The 23,694-nt window shown below is 44.4% G+C and overlaps 1 protein-coding gene across 1 annotated transcript; it reads right to left on the bottom strand.

Annotated features, from left to right (window-relative positions):
* Window positions 1-398: 398 nt before the first annotated feature.
* Window positions 399-23,037, bottom strand: foxo1a (forkhead box O1 a). The gene is made up of 3 exons (XM_084020226.1): window positions 22,010-23,037; window positions 4,961-5,152; window positions 399-4,452 (listed from the first exon to the last, which is right to left on the bottom strand). The coding sequence occupies exons 1-3, from the start codon at window positions 22,637-22,639 to the stop codon at window positions 3,265-3,267; spliced, it is 2,010 nt and encodes a 669-aa protein (XP_083876352.1). The 5' UTR covers window positions 22,640-23,037; the 3' UTR covers window positions 399-3,264.
* Window positions 23,038-23,694: the final 657 nt, after the last annotated feature.

Raw genomic sequence — 23,694 nt, forward strand, 5'->3', positions numbered from 1 at the left:
TTCTTGTACTGGAGGTCTTCTACATGTGGACACCTTATGAGTTGGCTTATAGTTGAGATAAAAAATGTGACAATTATCCCCTGCAAAGTCACTTTCCAGTTTAGATCTTAGTTGAGACCATGTCCTTAGAGAAAACCAGGTAGATCCACCTTGTCTGCAGAGCAGCCTGGTCTCTTATTCATGTTTGTACCGATTCAAAACGCCAATGTTCTGAAATCAACTTCTGCATGCAAAACCTTTATCGTTGAATGACAAATCTGACACATTTCTAACACAGAAGTACATTTATTCAGGCCTTAATACATTAATATTGAACAAGTTACATATTCATATTGATTGCAAATCACACAGCACAATTCCAATTTATTCCTCTATATAAGTTCAATGTAACAGATTTATACTTTAAAATATGTAATGGGAACTCTTCCTCTTGTTGCGAGGAGCACTTTGTTATAAAAATTAAGTAAAAGTGCAATATCTTTCTACTCATAAAATTACAAAATTGGTCCAGAATCTGCAGGACTTCTCTGACAGACTAAATATTATGTTTTCCATTTTAAAAATGCAATATATATTTAAGTTTTTTTTTTTTTCAGTAATTTGCTTTTGATGCTATTTTCTAAAAACTGTAGCTAAATACAAGAAATACAACAATGTCAGTTTACAAAAGCTTAGCATATTAATCACTGCATCATCTATTTTCTAAATAAACTTCATTTTTCCCCATATAACTATCTGGAACATAGAGTTTTGACAACAACACCACCAAAATATCTCACAGCGCTATGTTACAATATAATATCTCTGTCATAAGTTCAAAGAAAAGGAAAATAGCAACACAAAAATAAAGAACACAATGCATAGATTCAATCATTTAAAAATGTAGAGATATAATTTACTTAGTACAGCTCTTTTACTTTTAGAGTGAATCCTGTGACACTGACTACATGGATTCATTACATTTTATCCTGACTTGAGTGACCGGCACAAATATATATCATTCTGAACATATCACATGATAAAAATGCTAAATATATCACTTTGACTTCAAAGGCAAATTTGGCTATAATAGTACACTATGGCATGTTTAAGAAAAGGCAACACCTGGCACCAAAGCCAAACAGCAGCTTCTTTAATGGCCTTTTGAAATGTTAAGAATTCATTTTACTCTTCTTAAACCTTCCCCGCTCCCCGGCCTTTTATAAAAACCCACATCAGCCGTGTCAGATCGTGTGCCATCACTGGTCTGGTGTACGCAAGTTTTCATTCCAATCAAACACCCAAACTCATTAAAGAGCTTTCCAACCTGATTGGAGGTGACCTCATTAGTCGTACGAGGAGGAGCCCTTGGCAACACACGATCAGACACATATGTGTGGTTTCTGGATAAATCATGCAATAAACATGAATGTAAAATAGTATGTTTTTCGCTAAACCACCTGGTCTTTCAGCAGAGCAGAAGCAGTCATTGTTACAGACACCATCTTCACAAAGATTGTACACTATTTGTGTAATAAGTCACCGACAGACTGACAAGCGCATTGTTAGTACAACGCTAAGTGGGAAAAGCAAGTCAGAAAATGCAAATATACACGCTAGATAAAATACTGAACACTTAGTGGCGCTTTTCAGGGGCAAAAATAATTAAAATATACTTGTTATAAGACGATTGGAGCAACAAAGTCACAAGTTACTTTACGTTATCAAATATTTGTCATGGAGCTGGGTAGAGGTAGGAGGGGCAGAGTCCCATTAAAAGCAGTAAAGCTCATCCTACTGTTAGCATCAGACGGCTCTTTAGGACAAAAAGTCTTTACTCATTTTACTCAGTCACACTAACCTTCTGAGACAAAGTTTCAGATGTTCTGAAACTGAACATGGGGAAAAGCTGGTTAAAAACTCACAGTGTCTTTAATGACAATCTCTGGCTGGTCCTGGACTCGGCCTCCATGTGAAAACAGCAGCAGCACTGAGAATATATTTTTATCCACCAACCTGAATTGACCTCTAAACATTCACAGAGCTGTGAAGCGTTCAGGAATCCCTAAACATCTACAGTCACCTGTTTCTTCTGTTACTTCTAAAAAAAAAAGAGTGAAAGCAGGGAACTGAAATTTAAGAATAGTTTTCTTCAAGACTGCTGGATTTGAGTATCTTCTGGACCATAGACATTTACAATATAAAACCCTTCAAGCCTGCAGTCAATATCTACTTTGTTAGGCACAATAAATAGGCCTCTGTGGTATTAAGGTTCAGAGTGACGAATGACTCAGAACAGTTCTGATGTCTGAGTGCAGGTTTTGCACCAGCATAAAATCTATATCAACCACAAATAATTTAGATCTCAAATATATAATCCAGTAACAACAACTACATCATTTTAATATACATCCTTTATGTATGTACAAGAAATCAGAAAGTGTGTTACTTGTTACTGCTTGACTGAGAAGAATATCTCAGGCACAGATGTGTCCATTCCACATGTGTTTAAAAGAATCGGATCCAGTTAATTTCTGCTGCCTCGACTTTTGCTTCCACTCTGTAAACACTATTTACAGTCTTAGAAAATACACTGAGCGGCCTGATTTTACAACTGTATGACGACATGTACATTCAGGCAATAATAGTGAAATATTATGCAAACATCATCCGAGGACCCCTTGAGAAGTCTCTCGCTTTACAACGTGTCGGTACACAAACCCATGAGCCAGATTACCTTCATGATTCTTCCCGTAGTGGTAAGCGATTATCACTACACAGTACACACGTAGTACAACAAGTTTGATTGAGGAAACACAGTAAACATCATGGTGTGAGTTTGTGCACTTCTACAGATTGTGCTGCTGCTGCTGCTGCTGCTGCTGATGATGAGATGTATTGGACAGTGTCACCTGCAAAGATCGCAGACACGCCCACTGTATAGTTTCTGCAACCGTGGTGAGTAAACCAGAGAGGTGTGTTTCAGTTTGGCTCTTATGTTAAGGCAAAAAATGTTTGGCACTTAGTTTGTACAAATGATTTGATATTTCAAAATAGCTCAGATTTCATCTTCACCAGTTCAGGGGCTCGAATGGAGATGCTTCCCTCAGCTGATCTCAACCAGTCTCAGTCTGCTGAGGTCATCTGAAAAGTGTTTCTGAAATGTTGATGGTACAGAGACTGCAGGTGAAGTTGGGTTTAGGATTTAACATCCTAAAATATACTTTTTTTTTTTTTTTTAGTTCTGATTGTGCCTTTTACCAAACAGCAACAGCACTACAGTTTCTACCCTGACACCCAGCTGTGTGTGGTGGTCTTCACTCCGTGTGTGAAACCTTGTTGGGTCACCATTGGCTCAAAATTGAAGTCCAGGGAGTCCCCGTCCATCAGAGTGTCATGGAGGACCGTCTCCATGTCAAACTCAAACTTCTCGATGGACATGTCGTCCAGGTCGCTGGGCAGCTTCTCCGGGTGCAAGGACTGGGGCAGGCCCGGTCGGCCGTATCCGTTGGTGTTGAGAGGGCAAAAGCCACCCGGCATGCCTCCCGCGCTGAGGTGGCTGGAGAGGCCATAAGGCATCTGCATGGGGCTTTTGGATGTAGGCAAACGTGTGGTGGCCCCGCTGTGGCTCAGGGACATGAGCAAGCGGCCATTCATAGCCGGTGACGTGGCCGGGGCTTGGCTGTGCACATTGCGGGGATGACTGTGAGAGAGGACGTGTGGGTGACCGTTCCCTCCTCCCATGAGTTTGGCTGCATGCTGGCTGCTGCTGTATGGCGGCAGCATGCAGCCTCCGCTGGGTTGAGACACCACAGTGTCCACTGACGGCATCAGGTCTCTGTGCTGGTCTGTATCTGATGTCAGCAGCTCCTTCAGAAGCCCCGCGGGGCAGCTGTACTGGCCCATACTGGGCCCGAAGCTGGGCTTACTCTCGGGCAGTGTCTGCAGCGACATGGACGACAGGGTGTTCATTCCTGCTTGACCGTACACACACTTGCGATACTCCTGCGGTGGCTGCGGGGCCATGCTGGGGGAGCTGTAAGGGGGGTACCCGGGGCTCGGCTGCATCATTGGTGAGGGGGAGGACTGGGAGGAGCCAGGGGTCGTCGCCCCGCCTCCAACCTGAGAGTTGTTGGGTGAGAGCAAGTTCAGGTTATCGAGAAGGTTCTCCATGACGTTCTCAGAATTATGTCCCAGGGAGCCCGTCATCTCCGTGAGACTGGGCAATGTGGCTGTCATCTTGGTACCGGGGGCTCCTGGGTAGCCCATATGCACTTCTGCCTCCCCGAGGTCATCCTCGGGCATGAAGGGCGAGAGGCGGCCGCTCAGCGTGCTGGCGTTTGAGCTGGTCCGAGGCCTGAAGCTATTCCACGCATCAAAGTCGTCGTTGCTATGGGAGTTGGGGCTGCCAGGCCACTTTGAGTAGGAGCCGGGGCTGTCGGCGCCTCCGTCAGGGCCGCCCTGCAGGGACGGCTGTGGGGAGACAAGGAGACGCTCAGTGGACCAATAGACTTATTATATGTGCAAGAGACAGTCAGGCTAACATTTGTTTTGGGCAGAAACAACTAGCAATACAATGCAGAGTTGAATGCTACAAAGAAATATAATACAGAAGTATTGTTGGATGTTTATAGACATGACGACTTTAAGAAAAAATAAGAAAATAGGTGAGAAATGTGGATACCAAATTCATAGAATCACTACAAGTGTGTGGCAGTGTCTGTATCTAGAGTATCTGCATGTATTTTCCTGTATTTTCTTATTATTTTGCTGTTTTCTGGACACTTAATTATAATTTCTGAAAATATTATTAATATTATACATATCAAAACTATCAAAAATCTGTTCATTTGTTTAGAAAACTTAGAGATTATACTTAAAGATGGATAATGAAGAGAGTTGAGATAAAATCTTGGTTTAAAAATGAAATATCAGTGATGTCGGAGCACAAAAGCATCAGCTGGATTCTTCATATATTAACCTTCTTCTTAGCCGCTCTTCCTCTGCTCTTGGTAAACTTGCTGTTGTTGTCCATGGAGGCTGCCCTGCGTCGCGGCGACTTGCCGCTCTTCCCGCCTTCTGGGTTCAGCATCCACCACGAGCTCTTCCCCGTCCCCTCGTTCTGGACGCGGATAAAGCGGCTGTGCAGCGACAGGTTGTGTCGGATGGAGTTCTGGAGGAAAAGGGAGAACGAGAGACGCTGGATGAGAAGCAGCCTAAACCAGATAGAAGACAAAAGATGTGCGTTTGCCCTTTTTAAAAAAACACCTCAGACCTGCTTTAGCATACGAGTGAAAATCCATCCGTACAGGTGGTTCTCTTTTTAACAAAAACATCTGGCTTGACAGCTGACTTACAGAGGAGAAAGGGGAGCTTTTAAGGTCACTGAACAATCTAATGCCATGAGCATTTTCGAAGAAACCCATATGCACAAACACAATAGATGTCAATGGGTTTACTCCATTAGCAATACATCCTGAACAGCACACGGATTTAACGACAGAAACTCTTATCTGCAGACATACTGTACGCGTGGGCCTTTATTTCCTTCACAGAACAGAGGAGCCCATTGTGGAGCGCCATTATACCAACACTCACATTCCACTTGACTACGTGTCTTGTCTGAACCAGCACAGAATCAAAGGGAGGAAACGGACCAATCTCTCCCCCTTACAGACACATTAATACTGTGCTCTAATGTTGCTTGGTGACACCCCCAGTGGAAAAACAAATTTCTGTGCAGGAAGCTAGTGAAGCAGAATTAAAACACTGCAAACAAGAGAGAGAATATTGGGCAAACGGCTGCTAAATAAGTCACTGATAGTGGGACACCACTTCTGTCCTACTTTACTGGGATCACTATTGTCACTTCAGACTTTGTTTTTCAGCCTCTTGTGATTTTCAAACTCTTAATCAGCCAACGAAACGACCGTTAAATGAAAATTCAAGGCCTCGGACGATAATTCACACTCTGGCTCTGCTTTTATTTTGTGTCCGGGGCCACCACATGAAGTAATAGCCAGACATTACTGTGCATGTGTAAAGCTTGTTGTTTTGGAAGGAAAAAGGGCTAGAACTCCCCGTGCTCACACACATGCAGAGCTTAGCATGCATAGTGGCGAACGTCATCAAGCCTGTTCCTGCTGTGAGTCACTACTTCACATCTGGCTCACAGTCTGCCCTCTTGCTCTGCTCTTCACCTCTGCTTCTCCTCATCTACACATCTCGGCCTATTCTTGACTCTGAGATATTATCCCACTCCAGCCTACAGTATGACACAATTTCATTTTTCACTTTCAAAATGCGTGTCACTGTTTTCCATAGCTCAAAGCGTTTCAACCAGCCACAAAAAAACCCCCCCACAAGCTAGAAACAGCAAATATCTGGCATTTTTTGCTTAATTAATGACTTCAGATTAAAGAGGCACTCTTTCAAGCATTTCCTGTTGTACTTTCACAAAGTTGGTCGACTCACAAGAGACACTTCTAAAAGGAGAATGGTCAAAATCAAAGGAGAAGCAGCTGCGATATCCTGACGGCTATGGGCCAAGCTCTTTGCATTTCCCACAATGCAACATGATACCATATTCTATTAGACCCTCCCTGACTGCTGAATGCCAACATATTTCAAAAAGTACAACCCCAGTTTGTCACGGAAGCTTCCAGTTGGAGAGTCTCGAGCCCCAGCTGAGATAACCCCAATGGCATCGCTGTGACATCATCGTTTTCTCAACATTTGGGAAGAACTGTTTGAGTAGGACTCCTCTTGATATGTAGGCTAACCTCCATGAGTCCCTCTTTAATCAATCAACAAAAATTGTTGTTTACTAATTTTCAGACAATCAACCGATACATCTATTGACTAATCTGCCTTTCTTTTTCCTTGAATATATCCCCTTCTTCTCCCCACCTCTTCCCTCTCCTGACTGGAGGACCTCGGGCACTAAGGGCACATGGGGGCCTGCATGAACACTGGCCCTTCACAAATGAATGAAACTCTGGATCAAATGACCTGGCCCCTCAGCCAATAGTCTCAGGCTAGTTTGCATGATCTGAGGGACATGACAACCCTTTCCCGATTAGCCCAGCAAATGCATTTCTCCCCCCCCCTCCCCTGCGTATAGCTATGAAAAATGTGAGGAGTAAAGGCTGATCATGAGCCTCTCTTTCCCATGACCGCAAAGAGTGCTGGTAATTTCAGCTGTGCTGCAACGAGGAATGACTACAATGTGAGAGCAGACGCCGGGACGTCCTGTTACAGCCCTATATCATCCTGATGACAGGAAGGAGGAACTCACAGCTAAAGTGTCCACTTTGGAAGCTCTGGTTCATATTTCTGACTTCAAGAGTCAAAACGCTGGGTGTTGTGATGATGGAGTACATTTTAAAACTAGTTTTAAAGTGTTGATGCAAGAGAGAGTACAAGTGACCAGTCAAAAAAAAAACGCTCTGATGGTGAACACCAGAACTCGGCAGGACTCGGATGGCTGTGTGGGGATGTGGCTGAGGGTGTCTGGTTGGGCCAATGAAAAAGCCTCGTCTCCCAGTGTGTGTGTTTGTGTGTGTGTGAGAGAGTGCGATGGCAGTGTGACAAACAGCAGCGCAGTATGGTTTTGATTTTGTTGTTCTCTCTGCTGAAGCCAGCGATATTGTGGTTTGAAAACACACGCGATTTGGGATGAACACACGCACACACACACAGCACACCCAGTGTGAGAAACACGCAACCACACGGCCATGCACGTATGAATGAAAATATGACTCATCACTTTCCACATTTGTTAATGTACTTCTTTTAATCGATTGTTTGTTTTTTTTATTACAAATAAAAGTCTGTTTCTTTTGGATCCGGCGAAGATTCGTCTCTGGCCGCGCTGCGCAGGAATCTTAACATTCCACCTAATCACTGTTTGCAAAGTTCAATCGTAATCTGAGCCAACTTGTTAGTATCTCTTAGGAAACAGTAGAGGCAGGATTCCCAGCCAGGCAGCCATCACAATCAACATTCCTCAGCAAGGTTACAAAACCAGCGATTTCACAGAACTGAACTGATTACTGTCGCTGGAGCTGGATAACAATAGGACCGTCCCAGCTCAAACGCAGTGTTTTTGAAAAAATGATAGAGAAAGTTTTGAACTAAAGACTGAGTCGCCTGCAAATCATATAAACACATGATATTGCAATTACTGCTTGGTAATATGAAAGAAAAAAAACTTTTTGTTGCACTCAGGAATGCAATGATAATACATGTTTTGGCAGCACTGTATCTCTGAGTTCATGTAGCCAGAGATAATAAAAACACTTTTCTCTGTTCTACCCAAGTCCACCGTGAGTAGCACCACCTCTGTTCTCTGTGTCAACAGAACAGAGCGGCACTGGCAAAACACGAGGAAGTGACCACATGAAAGAGGACTATGACAGGAAACAGAGCTGACTTCCTGCCTCACAGGAAGCGCGGCGGTCGTGAGGCGAAAAAAGTAAAAAAAAAAAAAAGCCATGGAATGCGAAGCCACAGGGTCGTGAGCCAAATTGACACCGCAAATTTAGCTTCGGTCCCCTCCCCTAACCCGGAGAGTTTATGTTTAGCAACAGGCACTAAGCCCTGATGTCACACTACACGTATTAGATGGAAGTAATGTCGTGTGACTGCTGAAACTGAATGTCGTGTGACTGCCGAAACTTAATGACATGACGGGATATGTCATGACTCAACAAGTGGCTGCAGTATGAATGCCTGGGTGGTGTGTGTGTGTGTGTGTGTGTGTGTGTGTGCGTGTGTGTGCGTGAGAGAGCAGAGAATGTGTTTTGAGTGTAGGCTATTTAAGAAATGGAGAAAGAGAGGTTGTGTGTGACAGAGCGTGTGTTTTAAACACTACTGAAAGGCCACAGTGTTCGGCACCCTCTCCTCCTCTCCTTCCCTTTATCCCTTGTCTCATTTCCCTCTTTTATTCTCCTCTCCTTCTTGCCTTGCCTCCTCGCTTCTCCTTCTTTGTCCTCTGCTCTCCTTTCGTCATCTTGTTTCCTTCCCTCGTCTCTTGTCTTTCCTTGTCTCCTGTCACCTCCTTCCAACTCCTACCTCTCCCTCATCCTGCATCCTTTCATCTCACCCCCATCTTCCCCCGTTCTCCTTCCTTCACTTCTCCTCCTCCTATGTCCTCTCCTACTCCCGCAGACCGGAAGACAGAGTGCCAGCATATGATGGCACACACTGACCGAGGCGATGACGCTGTCAGAGCTGCTCAAATGTCAACTCGTCTCATGAAAAAAAAAAAAAATCCCCATACGAGCGCTACACCTCCTACATGCCGGGGCGGCTTTGAAACAAGTGAGGCCACAAGTGAAACCTCAGCTGCAGAGCCCGTACAGCTGCAGCTATAAAGCCTCTGCAGCAACGCGCCCTCCTCACTTACTGAAAGCGTGCAGCAGATATCGACTCACACGACAGCAAGTTCTCTGAGAAGTTTCACACACATGTAGCGGAGATATGGAGCTGGTGAAAGCGAAAAAAACATGTGGTTTCCCTGCACTATTTCCACTGAACTCATTAGAGAAACGGTGCTGTCCTCAACAGGCTGTTTCACCTTTCGTTCCCCCGTGTTTCACACTTAACTGTGCTTTTGCACTGCAGCTAGCTATTTTCTGTGTCATGTCTGCGGCGTATGTAGCCTTTCTAATCGCCAAAGTACAGTAAGTATCCCTAAAGCTGTAGCTCGGTCATGTCTGGAGCGTTGTGCTGAGTCTGGCTGAGTTGGAGCAATGTGGTCAAGACAGACCTGTTATTAGCCAAACTCCAGCTCAGCAGGTCTGCCTGCATAACAACTTCAGGTGAGATTGTGGGGCGACGGGGAACTACCACTCACTGGAATCACAAAGTCATGAGAAGTTACACTTTCGGGCAGGTTTTCCCCTTCATGTCAGGGACACTTCATATTCTGTGACCTAGAGGCCATTTACAACGGATTCCAATAGATTATAAAATCAGGTTCACTAGACGCCGCATTGTGGTGAACTGGCTTGAGGCTGCTGAGAGTGATCACACCTGGAGCCACATTTAGAGGTTATTTCTACTGGCCTGAAGATATTATGAGTTAACGAAACTTCAAATTGTTTTTGGAAAGCTGTTCCTTTCTAAACCAAATTACCTCAAACAGTCCTAAATCAAATATAATTGGATTTTTGGGGGGATTTTTGCCTGGTTGTTGACGGCGGGAGGGTTTCTTATTTATTGGACATCAATAGTCAATAAAGACCAGATCAAATTTCTTGAATTGCTGAGGATATTCAGTCTTTGCTGTAACCAACTATAGCTTCACAGACACACAGAGAAAATAAAGCAATACACCTTCACACATCCACATTCACAAAGCAATCTGAATAGAATGCGATGACTTCATGTGTTTGCAGTTTGATAAGTTATCATCGGCACCACTATTGAACTGAGCAGTGATAATCACTGACCTATTTACTAAAGTCAATACGGCAATTATCATAAAAGGCAGTGGAAATAAAAAAGCAAAGCGCAGGAAATCTAAAGCCTGGGATATTAAACCAGAAAAGGAAATTATTGTTGTCCCTAATGTTGCGTAGCAGCAAGCAACACAGCATAGCACCTCAGGTTTTTCTGGTCGGGAGCACATAAATGTGTCACTGTTAGCAGTGATATAAAAATAAGTCTGCTTGGCCACAATTTCTGTTTTTAAAAACAGTCCCGGATTAAAAATGGAAACTGACCCTAGGACACAGTTGGAACCAGAAATAGATCGTCTCTGCCTTCGCCCTCCATTTTACCCCCTTCCTAGGCATCTATTCCTCCCTTGTCCTTTTCACGTGCTCCGCTGGGACTTCATGCACATACACTGCTGGCCACAGCTGATCTCATGTTGCAGCAGAAAGGGTTCCTTTCTCACCCGCTGACGTCAACTTCCAATTATTCAATTCTGCAAAGAGAGAGGGGGAGAGGGGGCCCCGGACACAGAGCGCTCAGTGTCGCGCTCCTTAAATTCATTTAGGGTTCTATGAGCCTAAGTAGCAGCCTATAACTTCCAGGAAAGTCATTCTTCAAAATGGTCACTTTGAGATGCTAACAACGTCATAGTGCAGCAAATCATGGAGAGGCAAATCTGTCTGCAGATGCATTTGTTGACGGCCTCTTGGCAGGTTCTCCTTTTCACAATCCTCTGCAAGGAATCTGATTTGAACTTGGAAGCCTGAGCGGATGATGCTTAGTCAACTTTAAGATGGATCGGTCTCACAGACACTGCAGACAAGTGATACATAGAAGTAGTAGTGTGAGTGGTTTTATGCACAAGGTGAGAAGCATCTTTCAGCGCCGTATGATAGTGTGAGACGTGTGGTTCAGTGGAGGGACTATTAGCGAACTTCCTGCTGCATTGTATCCGCACAGGAAGAGCTGGCCAGTCCTGATACTGATCCCACTGATGCCTCTGGTTTCTATGCAACGCTGCAGAATGAGGCCCCGGTAGGTGCAATGCAAGGGACTGACTGAAGCAAGCGGTGGGTTCAAGAGCCACGACTTCCTAATCAAAACGCTGCGGCCTGACTGGGCAAAACAAGAGGAAAAAGGAAAGAGGGGGCCCTCGTCCAGGTAGGCTTTACCAGCAGGATTACAATGGTGGATAAAACTCTTACGGTATAGTTCCCCACTTGTGATTTGCCCCTCATTAGGGGATCCAAACAAAACTCGTGAGAGAATAATAAATCATCCGCCACTTCCTCTGGTTCAGCCAAGGTCGGACGTTTGGACAAGTTGCTCCAAACGAAAACTTGGCTGAATAAGCGAGAAAAGCAATCTTACACTCAAAACTTCATAGTCAACAAGTCAAACGGTCATAAAAAGGTGTTGATAGAGGAAAAGAAGGCAGAATGTTTGCTGTTTATAAACCTTAAACCTCGTTTTCATTTCATCAGGCCGATTAGAAAAGTTTGAGAAGGTGCAATTAAGAGCTTCAAGACTGATGCAGGAGAATTGTTGGAATCAGCTGTGAAGTCACTTCCAAAACAAATAATACCTAATTCATGTGATAACTGCTTATCTTCACAAACTGTTACTCAATAAGCTCAGTAAGCGTTGGATGCTATTGTGCACGTTATACCAATAAGACAAAGATGATGCACGACAATGGTTTGAAATTGTACACATTTCCTGTCTGCAAAGTGGACGTGGCCGTGGTGCGTTCGCCTCAAGACGTGCGTGGCTTGTGAAGAACTGGTCGAATATTTAAGAATGAGTCACAATCTGTGTTCACTTCTCATTTATAGACTCTTGAGGCCGTGGGTGGGTGAGTCGTATCCGCACGCTAAATGTTAGTGTCAGACGCCGAGGAGCACTGACCAAGCTGTGCTGTTTGACGTGTTGAGTTGTGCCTGCAAGGTCCATAAAAGTTGGCAGTGTGGTGAGTAACCGATTTAATTATTCGCCTTACATTTTGTATTTTCAGACTATCCACATGCTGATAACTTTTAGGATAATGTCCCAGCGGCGGCAGCGGTGTTTGCATCCTGAGCTGTCCCTTGTGCTCGCTGATTTCCTGACTCAGAATTAAGCAGCACACAGCTCGTGTGTACAGACAGGGACGGGGTTGTGCTGGCCGAGCTTACCATGCTGAAATATGTGCATGTGTTTCTATGTGCGACACAATGTGAGTCTGTAAATGCACAGAGCTGTGTCTGTGGAGTGGGGATATTTTTTGCCTCTGATCAGCAGAGTGGCTGGGCGGGGCCGCTGCCTGCTCTGCCTGGATAAAGATGCAGTGTGTGGACCACTGCTGGGTGCATGTGTGGTGGCCTGTTATCCCAGTTCAACCTAGCAAACACGGGGATACCCCGAGCTGTTCCTATGGCTGCATGTTGATTTCCAACAATAAATCTCCGTTCGGTTACAGAGTTGAGAGGATTTCTCGTCGGTGTACTTTTTTTCTGGGTTGTTTTTATCTGTAAATCACGGACAAAAATAATTCTTAAACTGTCTTCATTTAAAAAAAAAAGGCTGCATATCAACAATGTTTGTAATAATAATAAAAGTAAAATAGAAGAAAAATGACCACCTACACTGAATGATTTGCTGAGCACCAAAAATGTCACCAAAGACCTCACTTTAACAAGTTAGCACTTGAAAAAGCACATATGGTCATTATTGTGATCAAATGAGAGACGGATACTAATATGACGGCCTCCGTCTGCAGTCACACATAACCATGATGTTGTTTTTCAAGAAACATATTTCTTTAAAAAACAGACTTGGCTGTCTTCCTGTTGCTTTTAACTCCATGCTATAAATCTGTCCAAGTACACGTACGTCTGTCCGTTAGGCTGTAATGCACTTACCTGTAAAATTAGCATGACTCATGCTCTGCCACAAATAACTGTTTTTAGGGGGGGGAAAAAAATAAATCTATGAGATGCAGTGGAGCCATTATAGCTCTTTTATCACAAAGTACTGGACTCATTATGGAAAGGAAATAACAGTGAGACAAAAACAGCACGAATGCAAGTGCTTTGTTCCATTTGTGATAGTTATCTTAACAGGTCATCTTCATTTGTTCTTGAAATGCACAACACAGTGTTTAACATGAACACATTTCTCCGTTTGTGTAGTTGCTTGTTTTAATTTGCACCATGCATCCTTGTTATTTGGCGTTCAGCACCATTCAATATATGGTAAATGTGTGTTGCAATGCTAATTGACCGTCTCGTGAGATCAGCTGCAGTACGCCACGTGTTCATTTTGCCGGTTGAAAGAAGTCCAGGATCACAGTAGGTGTGTAGACTGAGATGTATGACTTCCACTGCCCAACATTCAGATCTCAGTGAATGAATATAAAAACAGGGAGGGACAGTACTGTGACATTAACCCAGGGCAACGTGACCTGGACTTGGCATTCCAGACCACAGGGACCATTATCAAGCTGGCACCGGTGCAGCTCAGGACAGGAGCCGTATGTGAGCAAACCAAACCCTCACTCCAGCATTTACTTTGGCTCCATCTCACCAATGTCCATAAAGTCTTATTGAGTTGATTATGTCAAGTGTGAACCACAATATCTCACTGGGAACACCGTGAATTAAAGGAACGATAAGGACTCTAAGTGGAGATAAGCGGAAGAATGGATAAAAATGAAGGAAACGCGGGAAGAGGAAGAAGCCAGAGAATCTAGCGTCACGCTTAGTGTTGCTTCCTCTACTCATGACATCACTATCTTGATACTGCATACCTTGCAGTGCCTTCAAAGCACCCACTTCCTGTCAGCCATGGGTTGAAATGTGCATCTCTTAAGAGGCAGAGGAAGAGATCACGAGTGTAATCAGTGCAGAGAACTACATTATGAATGGACACGGGATTAATATACTAAACACATAATGGTAACAATATTAATGGTACTTCTTGATTACATTCACCATGTGCAACATTAATTAATGATTAAATAATCATTTTACCGTGATCATAGAACTATAAACAAAGAAAAATGTTCCTAATATTTCTCAACTTTTGGTGGAATACTTATCAAGATGAATTTTAAAAATATATCAAAATGAGAGTGTCTTTAAAATAATGAGAATTGTGCTAGTGATGTCAGGTGAAACCCACCGCTGCTCCTCTCCCTCCGGACTTGTTTCTTTCATAAAGACGACGTCGTCAGCCAAGAGCCTCGCTATAAAACACAGGCGATCGCACCACAACGTCGCAACACCAATGCAAACTGAAAGTGAACACTCACTTCACACACTGACCTCGAAACAAACGCGTGTGAGAGAACAGAAGCAGGGAACCTGTTGGACTTCTGTTAAAGTGTGCATTTAAATGTCTCCCCATGCCAACCAGCCACCGAGCTCCTGTGTATGTGAACACAATCACACATGCCTGAATGCATGTGTGATTGTGTGATAATGCCCGGCCAGCCTTACAGGCACCGCGCATAATCGCTTTAGGGCGGGAATTGCTCAACAATGTGGGTCTGGGTAAGCCTGCGGTTGGGGGCCCTCTGCAGTGAGCGGTCCTATAAAAGTGTTGCTCTACTCACTCCCCGTGTGTCTGCAGCCGGTATACACACACACACACACACACACACACACACACACACACACACACACACACACACACACGTAAGCTGTGAGTCATTTAAAGGACACCACGTTTTTCGGACGTAAAGAAGAGTCAGGGCTTTCACTTCTCATTTGAATGGTGAAATTATTCAAAATCCACAGTTCCTCTTCACACTGTAAAACAATGCGGAGGTCTTCCCGTTAACCTCGCAGGAGATCCCTCCAAATATTCGGGGCCGATGACAAGTTGTGGCGGCAGACAGCAACAGCATAATCTGTGAAACAAACTGCCATGCCTCGGCAAACCCTCTGCCAAAACAGAGGATCACGTGCTGTCGGCCTGCTACTACCAAACCCGCACTGAGAAAAACAAAACAACTGACTCATCCTAAATCACTGCTTACCTGAACCCGTCGCTGGATGTCAACTCTTTCTTTTTTTTTTCTTACTCCAGAGTAAAGCAGCCTGCATGGACACCTTTCCTCTGTCCTCTAGTCTCTGCTGGTGTCTTTGTGGATATCACTTCCACTCTGTCCGTGCAGAAAGTGGACTCCACACACACTGAATGAGCTGTCCCCTGGTCCACAGCCAGAAAGAGAACTGACAATACAAAACATTGGCAGGAGTGCTGCAGGATTGTGTGATTCCAGTGTCTGAGCCTGGTGGAAACACAGTTGACATGGTTTGTTTGAATTCACTGAATGAATGGGGCACTTTACTGGGATTTTCCTGGGTCCTTTCCAGTGAGATAGTGTGAAGTTAGCAGCTGTAGCAACAGCTGTGTCGCTAACTGGGGTCGCAAAGATCCCTTAAAATATAGTTTGCTATTATACCTGCATTCACTGAGCTCTGTATTTATGTATTTTGCAAAGCAAAATACAGTATAATATTCAAATAATAATGCCAGGGATAAATAAAAGTAAGTAATTTAAAAAAACTTGAAATTATCCAAATGAATCAATCAAGAGATTTAAAAAGGATTCAAATTCAACAGCTGGATAAAGAAACCAAACAGTGGCACAGAAACTCATCACACATTTCTTATGTTCATAAAATGTATGAAGAAATCAGTTTTTGTCTCCGCTGTCAGAAATGTCTGGTTGCTGGCTGAGATCGGTGCAGCCAGGAAGCTCTTGATGCAGGGAAACCCTTGTCTGTTTGGTAGACCATCTGGAACATCAAAAAGCATTGGACCCCCTGCAGATGTGGTGCTTTTGTTCAATGGAGCGACAGAATCTCAATTATTGCCACTTTAGATCAAACTTATTTGCACGGTTCGGTTCCACAATGATTTGGGAGACACTTGAGTGGGAAAAAAAAAAAAAAAAAAATGTGTTTGCAAAACAGTCTGGCAAGCATCACAATGAGCCTACTGAATCTGAACTTGTAAAGCCTCTTCAACTCAGGCCCACAGGGTCCTGACAGGGTGTTGTTGACCGATGGATGCCCCCCGTGGCACTCTGGACCACGCTGCTAAAGGTTCACTACAAAACAACGACCCACACAGCACCGGCACATGGGATCAACCGTCAACGCTCGTTTGAGGTTGAAGCCATGCGACTTCATCTCTCCAGAACGTGCATTAACAAACACTGACCTGCTGTCTCACTTCTTTTTTTTTTTCTGTGGCAGAAATCTTTCTATGGTTGAAGTCTAAGTCCTTAATATCCTCTTGGTAGAGGAAATGAGAGAGTCAACAACAGAGAGGACCAACGCTGGGATCGACAGGTAAACAAACGTAGAGCGGGGATGAAGGAAGTTTTGCATTGTTGCTCAATCAAATCAGTGTGGAAGGCCACAGTTACATCACTTTGAGCATAACAACATGTCTTACTCATCTCCGTCACGTGGAACCAAAAACACTTGGAGAAGGGGATCTACTTGTGCTGAAACTGTCAGTTAAACACATGAATGGAGACCGACAATGTGTGTTCATCAATACTCAGGGATGCTTTTTAACACCCGTGATGTGTCAACTAACAGGGCACTAAGTGTAACGGAAGGCAAAGAGGGGAAAAGAGGGCAACTGTAAGGAGATACTTGATTAAAATCAGCTGGGGATAGAAGGAAAGTCAGAATATCACGCCACTGTAAAAATATATAAAAGGAATATTCCCTGTGTCGGCCTGTCTGTCTGTCTGCCATCGTGTCTGTACCAGCAGCAGGGCTTTAATTATGAGGCCCAGGTTATGCACACACACACACACACACACACACACACACACACACACACACACACACACAGGAGACTAACATCCCACATATCTCTAACACAGTGCCTCACAGTTCCGCTGACTAACCAGTGGCACCAGACTTTGGCCTGCGGCTCCCTGATTCCAGTAAATGTCTTGTTATGCAACTCCTAACAAGTGTCACCTAGTCTGAACTTAGAGCATTCTGGGTCTCTGCTGTTCCCTCTCTTTCTTCCTCTCTTAATGTTCCTCTGAAGGCGTTAAGGATTTGAGGTTGGGGGGGGTAGTTAACCTTCACAACACTAAGTGTGCCCTGCTTTGTGCAGAGGCAGAAAAGCAGGAATGGAGAGGCAGGCGGCGCAGGCAGGAAATGGGGAGGAGGGTGAGGAGAGCTCCTCCAGCTCTTTGCCTGAGAAACACAGCTGCCCCTCATGTCTTGGGGCAATGCCAGGGTTGGACTCCTCGCCAGCCTCAGGGGGGGTGAGAGGTGTGTGTGTCGAACCAAACAGGAGGACTGCTGTTCTACCCAGCTCCCTGTCCTATACCAATGCACAGTCACACCCAGAGGAACTCTCAGTTTGTGTTCGCTGATAAAGTACAACCAGCTTTGTGCTCAGGATTAGTTCATTCTTAGCTTCTGTATTTCTTTAAGCCGTATGGGAAAACATTTTAGACCCAAAGCGCAGCGACTACATACACGCCTGCATGCACTGCCAGGACAGTTAAACCCCCTCAAATCAAAGCTAATAACAGGGGTAGGAAGACTGAAATATCAAACAATTTACAATTTGTGACTAAAAAATACAGTCCTAATACAAGTAACGCAGTCAGGATCAGAGCTAGACCGATTAATAAGTCAGCCAATATTATTTATTGCAGGTAAAGATGTTACTGATGTATGTGTTGGCCAATAAGTTACAAGAAATTCTAGTACAGAAGACTTGTTTTGTAATCACCATTACGTCACCAGGGCGCACTGCAAAGTTGATTTTTACACTGTAAAATGTCACGCTAAGGACATGATCTAATCTAAGGGATCTGTTTCACGATTAATGGAAGATATAGCGTTATCATATCAACACACTTGCATTCTAAATATCACACACACACGACCTACTATACCACCTATCTGAGCTTCCCCTCTCGGTGATACCTACAGTGTTTACTGTAAGACTCAGGAGGGATTGAAGTCACCGGGTGCATTTCCATGGTAATGACCCCGGTGTCACTCGCCGTACAATGTGCTCGGACCTGCGTGTTTGTCTGCTCCGGCACAGTTTGTTTTGAGATCCATGGGAGTGTTTACCAGCGTAGGTTGAGGAATTTCAGGTCAAGAGAGCGGCGCGTACAGAGAAAACCTATGACCGAATTGATCTCAATACTGACATCAAGGAGCACCTGAGCCGTTCAGCGCCGCCGGCTGAAACCAAATATTTATCCTCTGGTGACGTACGTATGGTAAAGAACTGATTTTTGGCAGTTATGCAAGGATGTGTGTGTGTACTGTATATGTGTGTGTGTGTGTGGTGCAGCCTGAAACACTTGAACTTCATACATTAATAACATTTTATGGTGCGAAATCAAGAAGGACGTGAACGGGACATATTAAAAATAAATAACCAGCTCTGCAGAGAGGTTTGGTGATGCATAATTCGTGCCATCTGTTCTTCTTCCTGTTGGACGGCGTCCCGTGCCAGGGCCAGTGTCCAGTCCACTTGGAGAGCGCCTCCAATCTGGTCCCACCTGACACAACTGTCCTCAAAATTCACACTCTTGCAGACGGAGGCTGTCGTGACTCAGTTCAGACACGGCCGACTTACGGAGCATCGGCGGCGCTGGGAAACTAGCTCGGCCTCAAACGGTTACAGAGCAGACAGCCTTAATCATACATTAATGAAAGCTCCGTGTGCCGCAGCCCGTTCCCTCCACGAGAGCCCCATCTGTTCAGAGAGATCAGTCACATTGAGAAATGATCCCTGATTAACTCCAAATGGACATCGAGTGAATTACAACCGATGTTTGAGGGTGTCCAACCAGTCACTGGTGCCTAGAAACGAAGCGTTGTGTTCCGTCACCACGATCACCATCTTAGAGCACAAAAGTAACCGCCGCGATTAAACTTCACTGGTGATTTAACGTCCAGCCGCACAACGTTTCCCACAAACCACAGAACATATATAGCTCTCATTCTGGTCGTTTTATTCGGTCTTATAGGTTCACGGAGTGGAAAACACCATGTTGTTTGTTGATTTGTGCGTTTTTATTTGACTACATGGAGTCATTTTGCAAAGGTGACTTTTGAATGAGCTCTGACACACAATTTACATATTTCCATGTTTCCTGTCCTCCATATACACACAAATCAAATGGAAGGAATGAAGCAGTACTGATTAATGAACCACACGGTCTAAAAATATGTATATATATGTTTTTTTTTACATCAAACGTCTATTGAAGAAGAAACAACACAAAAACAAAACAAAACGCATGGCTGGCCACAAAATTAACATCTCACAATGTCATCTTTCCTCAGCTCCTCTCTGGCCCCGGCTCATAAGTAAGCTCGCTCCGAAGGGACAATGTGTGATGGCCCCCCTGTGTCGGACCGAGGGGAGCTCCATGAATAACTCCCCTCCCAGCAGTGAATGGCACTCTGCTTTCCCACAGTATTACTCAGTCTACACCCCCAACATGGCAGGATAAGCAGCGAGCCCAGGCGGTGGCTAAGCACCACTCTCCGAGCTGCCAATCCCACAATAAACTGCTATATTGACCGAACTACTCGCAGAACCTTCTGTTGACTTTAATGAAGAGAAAGTTCAGTCTTCATCACTGCGACTCCGTTGCATTGCAGAATGGAAAATGGTCAACTATTGAACGTGATGACGCTGGAGTCACATGCAGGGCACTACACCATGCTGTAACGTCCTAATTAGACTGTAACCAGTTAGTATTAGTGAGTAAGTGTTGACCACAGCTGTGTCTCGTGGTCAGTGAGGCCATACCGCTCACACTCACACTCCTTTCTCCTCAAAAAACGGTTACTACGTAATTTTAAAGTAAAACATTACATTGTTTTTTAAGGTCAACACCAGTCCTTATAGTTCCCCCTGATGTGCTCAGACACTATGTGACTAACACTGTGTGTATTGAGGTGTCCCCTCGCCAGATCCCCATTATCATCCACCAGCTGAAAGATAATATCCCCTGTTCTTCATAGATGTATATCCACATTAATACATCCCTCTTAATTTGTTTCATTAATTAACAATTACTATTTGGGCTGAGTGTTATTCACTGTATTGATGTCACACATACACAAACGCTGATCCTTTTATATTGCCCATGCGCTGTATATGATGAATACATTGGTTTATTTTCCTTAAAGGACAACCTTACATGGACATTATCACCTGGCCGGTGCCTGTTTTGTTTACTCGTGTATTTCACCACACCAAAGGGGTTTTTCCACTCCCATGTATTCTGACAGACAGGACCACGTCTGACAGCTCAACATGAGTTTTGTGCCTTTGGTAAACATCGCAGTCAAATATGGAGCTGGGAGTTGCAGAAAACTCCATTTTGAGCATTTGTTTACTTTTTTTTTAAAAAGTAGTTAAAAAAAGCTAAATATGAAAGTTGTGACGGAATTATTTCTTTTTTTTTTTTTATCTTTCTATGCGATTCAGTAAAATAAAAAAGGAAAAAAAGAAATGCAGGCGTCCGTTCCTGACATGAATGTGTCATCACTCAGCACATGACTCAAATATGGGAGCCAGCTCTGACAGGGGGAGGGAAAAAAAACCTCCACAACTGCTTTACATTTCATTGTCAACCCAGACAGCCTATTCAGAGGGAAGCCATAATAAATCTCTCAATGTGTGACTACGGCCTCAATATGATTTCCTGCTGGGAGAGTAGACTGTCATCAATTCATTGTCAGACACCACTGAAACTATGCGTCTCTAAAGGGAGGTTTACACCCTTCACTAGTGTTCAGTGGGAGGGCCTGCCACACCACATCAGACATTTTAAGTCCCGTCTTGTGTAATGTTTTGGACACTCTCCAGGACACATGAATGCTCCTTGTATCTCCTTACTACATAGACGTCCAAACATAGCTTCATTCAAGGCCCGAGCTCTAATGTGGAAAAACTGTTTCCTTCAAAACAAAAAAATAAAAACAGCTGGTTCAAACATATGTGAGAACTTGCAGCGTTTTTAAAAAAAGCACATTGGAGGGAAGGAATAAGGAAAAGAGAAACAAAAAAAACCCCTGTTGAGTCAGCAGACTCCTATAAATCACCTACTGCAGGGAGAAGCCAGATGACTGTCCAACGTCATGGGAGCAATTGCCCAGTTTACTGAATTGTCATGAACTGGATGGACGACAATGATGTGGTTTAGGGCTAATGTGAACTCTTCGTAGTCCGTTCCTGAATGGGATGTAACCGTGACAACAATAGATGATGGAGATAAACAATTAACAACCGCAGACTGTAGTCTAGTCACAATAAAAAGGGACTATTATAAGTTCATCAGACATCCTAGAAGGGATATTACAGTCACACATAAACATAGATACATGAAGTACAACTAAGTCCCTGTGGAGCCAGAGTTAAGTACCACTGCCAAAACAACCCAGTGGAAAACGTTGTACTACACTAGAAGTGGCACAAACAGCTGCTTCATGGCCATGCAGGCTGTAAACTCCCACCACACACACTTAGGCACATGGGAGCTCCCGGGGAAAACAGGGGGGGAAACAAACAAACGTACCTTCCAGCCTGCGGAGCTGTTGCTGTCGCCTTTGTCCTTGAAATAAGGCACATTCTTCACCATCCAGTCGTAAATCTGAGACAGAGTTAGTCGGTTCTCGGGAGAACTCTCGATAGCTTTGGTTATGAGGTCTGCATATGACATATTCCCCCATGCGTTTCGCCGGGAGGAGCTGCTCTTCCTCTGGGCAGCCGCGGCTGCAGCCGCCGAGGACGACGACGAGCCGACCGGGGAGGAGAGCAGGGACACCTGCTGCTGTTGATGCGGGAGCTGCGGGTTGCCGTGTTGCTGCTGCTGCTGTTGCTGCTGTTGGTGATGCTGCTGATGTTGCTGCTGCTGCTGCGGAGGTTGCTGGTGGACGCAGTTCTCCTGACACTGGAAATCGGTGCACAGGATGCCGGGCTTCTGCTCCGGGAAGTCCTCGGTCTCCTCCAGCAGGCTGAGGTTGTTGATGAAGTCGTTGCCGGCGGGCTCCTGCTTCACGGACGGCACGGGCGACGACGTGTTGGAGTCGCCCGGGTTGATGAACTCCGGCCGGGGCAAAGGCCAAGTGCACGACCGGGGCCGCGACAGGGGCTCGAAATCCGGGTCGATGTCCACCAGGTGTGGCTGCTGGGCCGCTTCCGCCATGGTCGAGAGGTGACGGAGCCAAGTGTTACAATGTCATGTAAGTGTGACGAACCTGTCGCCCCTCAAAAAGTACCAACTTCTGCCGCGGATACGAGATGAATATGTCCGGGAAAGTAGTGCTCCGCCTGGGCGCAAAGTCTACACTGAAAGTCACATCCCAAGCCGGTAAAAACAGTGTGTCAATAATAATAAAAAAAAGTATTTTTCTAAAAAGGCTTTTTCCTGTTTGGGGGGAAAAAGAAAGTTGTGTGAGTGTCCACGGTGTGTTGTTGTCCGGCCGTAGTGATGAGGATCCGTCTGCGCCCCGAGCAGCCTGTTGACTCTCGGTGTTGTACAGCATGTGAGGACTTACTGGAAGTATCGTTTGTCAGATGACCCCGCCCACATTTGATTGACACGAGACGAGCGCCAATGAATGGCGTCGAAAGAGTTGAATGAAAAAAAAAAAAAAATGGTCTTGTTTTCATTCTTTCGTCGAGTAAACATCTAATCTGAGGAGCAAAGAGAGAAGCAAAAAAAAAAACGTTTTCTTTGTCGACCGTGTTTCTTTAAAAAATGATTTGATTCCACAGAGCTGTGATTATGTCTATTAGATCTATATTTCAATAAATCTGTGTTTGGATGTTGTTACAATTGGATTTATGTGGAAATATCTTCTCATTTCGCAGCCTAGACCATTTATAATTTCTGTTATATATATTTTTTTTATATTTAATTGTATTAATTTTTTTATTATTTTATAGGAGATAATAACAAGTCATATCTTTTGTGTGCAACTTAAATTTCTATATTGAGATGTAAACCCCACAACACATCAACACCACCATACCACAGTAGACTATAACATACATACTACGACTATTACTGCTGCTGCTGCTACAGCCAATAATCATAGTGTTCAGAAGTGTTTCAAAACCCAAAATCAAATACCAAATGGAACAAAAACATCTGAAAACTCCGGGTGATCCAGAGATGAGCAGGACTCCGGAGTGGTTCCTTGGACCAGAAGCTGTTTGGGTGCCAACTGTGGACTTTGTTGACATCTAGTGGCCATC

This window comes from Eutrigla gurnardus (assembly GCF_963514095.1).
Source record: "Eutrigla gurnardus genome assembly, chromosome: 10".
Classification (NCBI taxonomy): Eukaryota; Metazoa; Chordata; class Actinopteri; order Perciformes; family Triglidae; genus Eutrigla; species Eutrigla gurnardus.

Coding starts and splice junctions, on each gene's coding strand:
- foxo1a (XM_084020226.1), bottom strand. CDS start 22,639: ATGGCGGAAGCGGCCCAGCAGCCACACCTGGTGGACATCGACCCGGAT. Junction 5,153..22,009: donor ACAGCTCCGCAGGCTGGAAG/GTACGTTTGTTT, acceptor CTTTTCCTCCAG/AACTCCATCCGACACAACCT. Junction 4,453..4,960: donor GAAGAGCGGCTAAGAAGAAG/GTTAATATATGA, acceptor GTCTCCCCACAG/CCGTCCCTGCAGGGCGGCCC.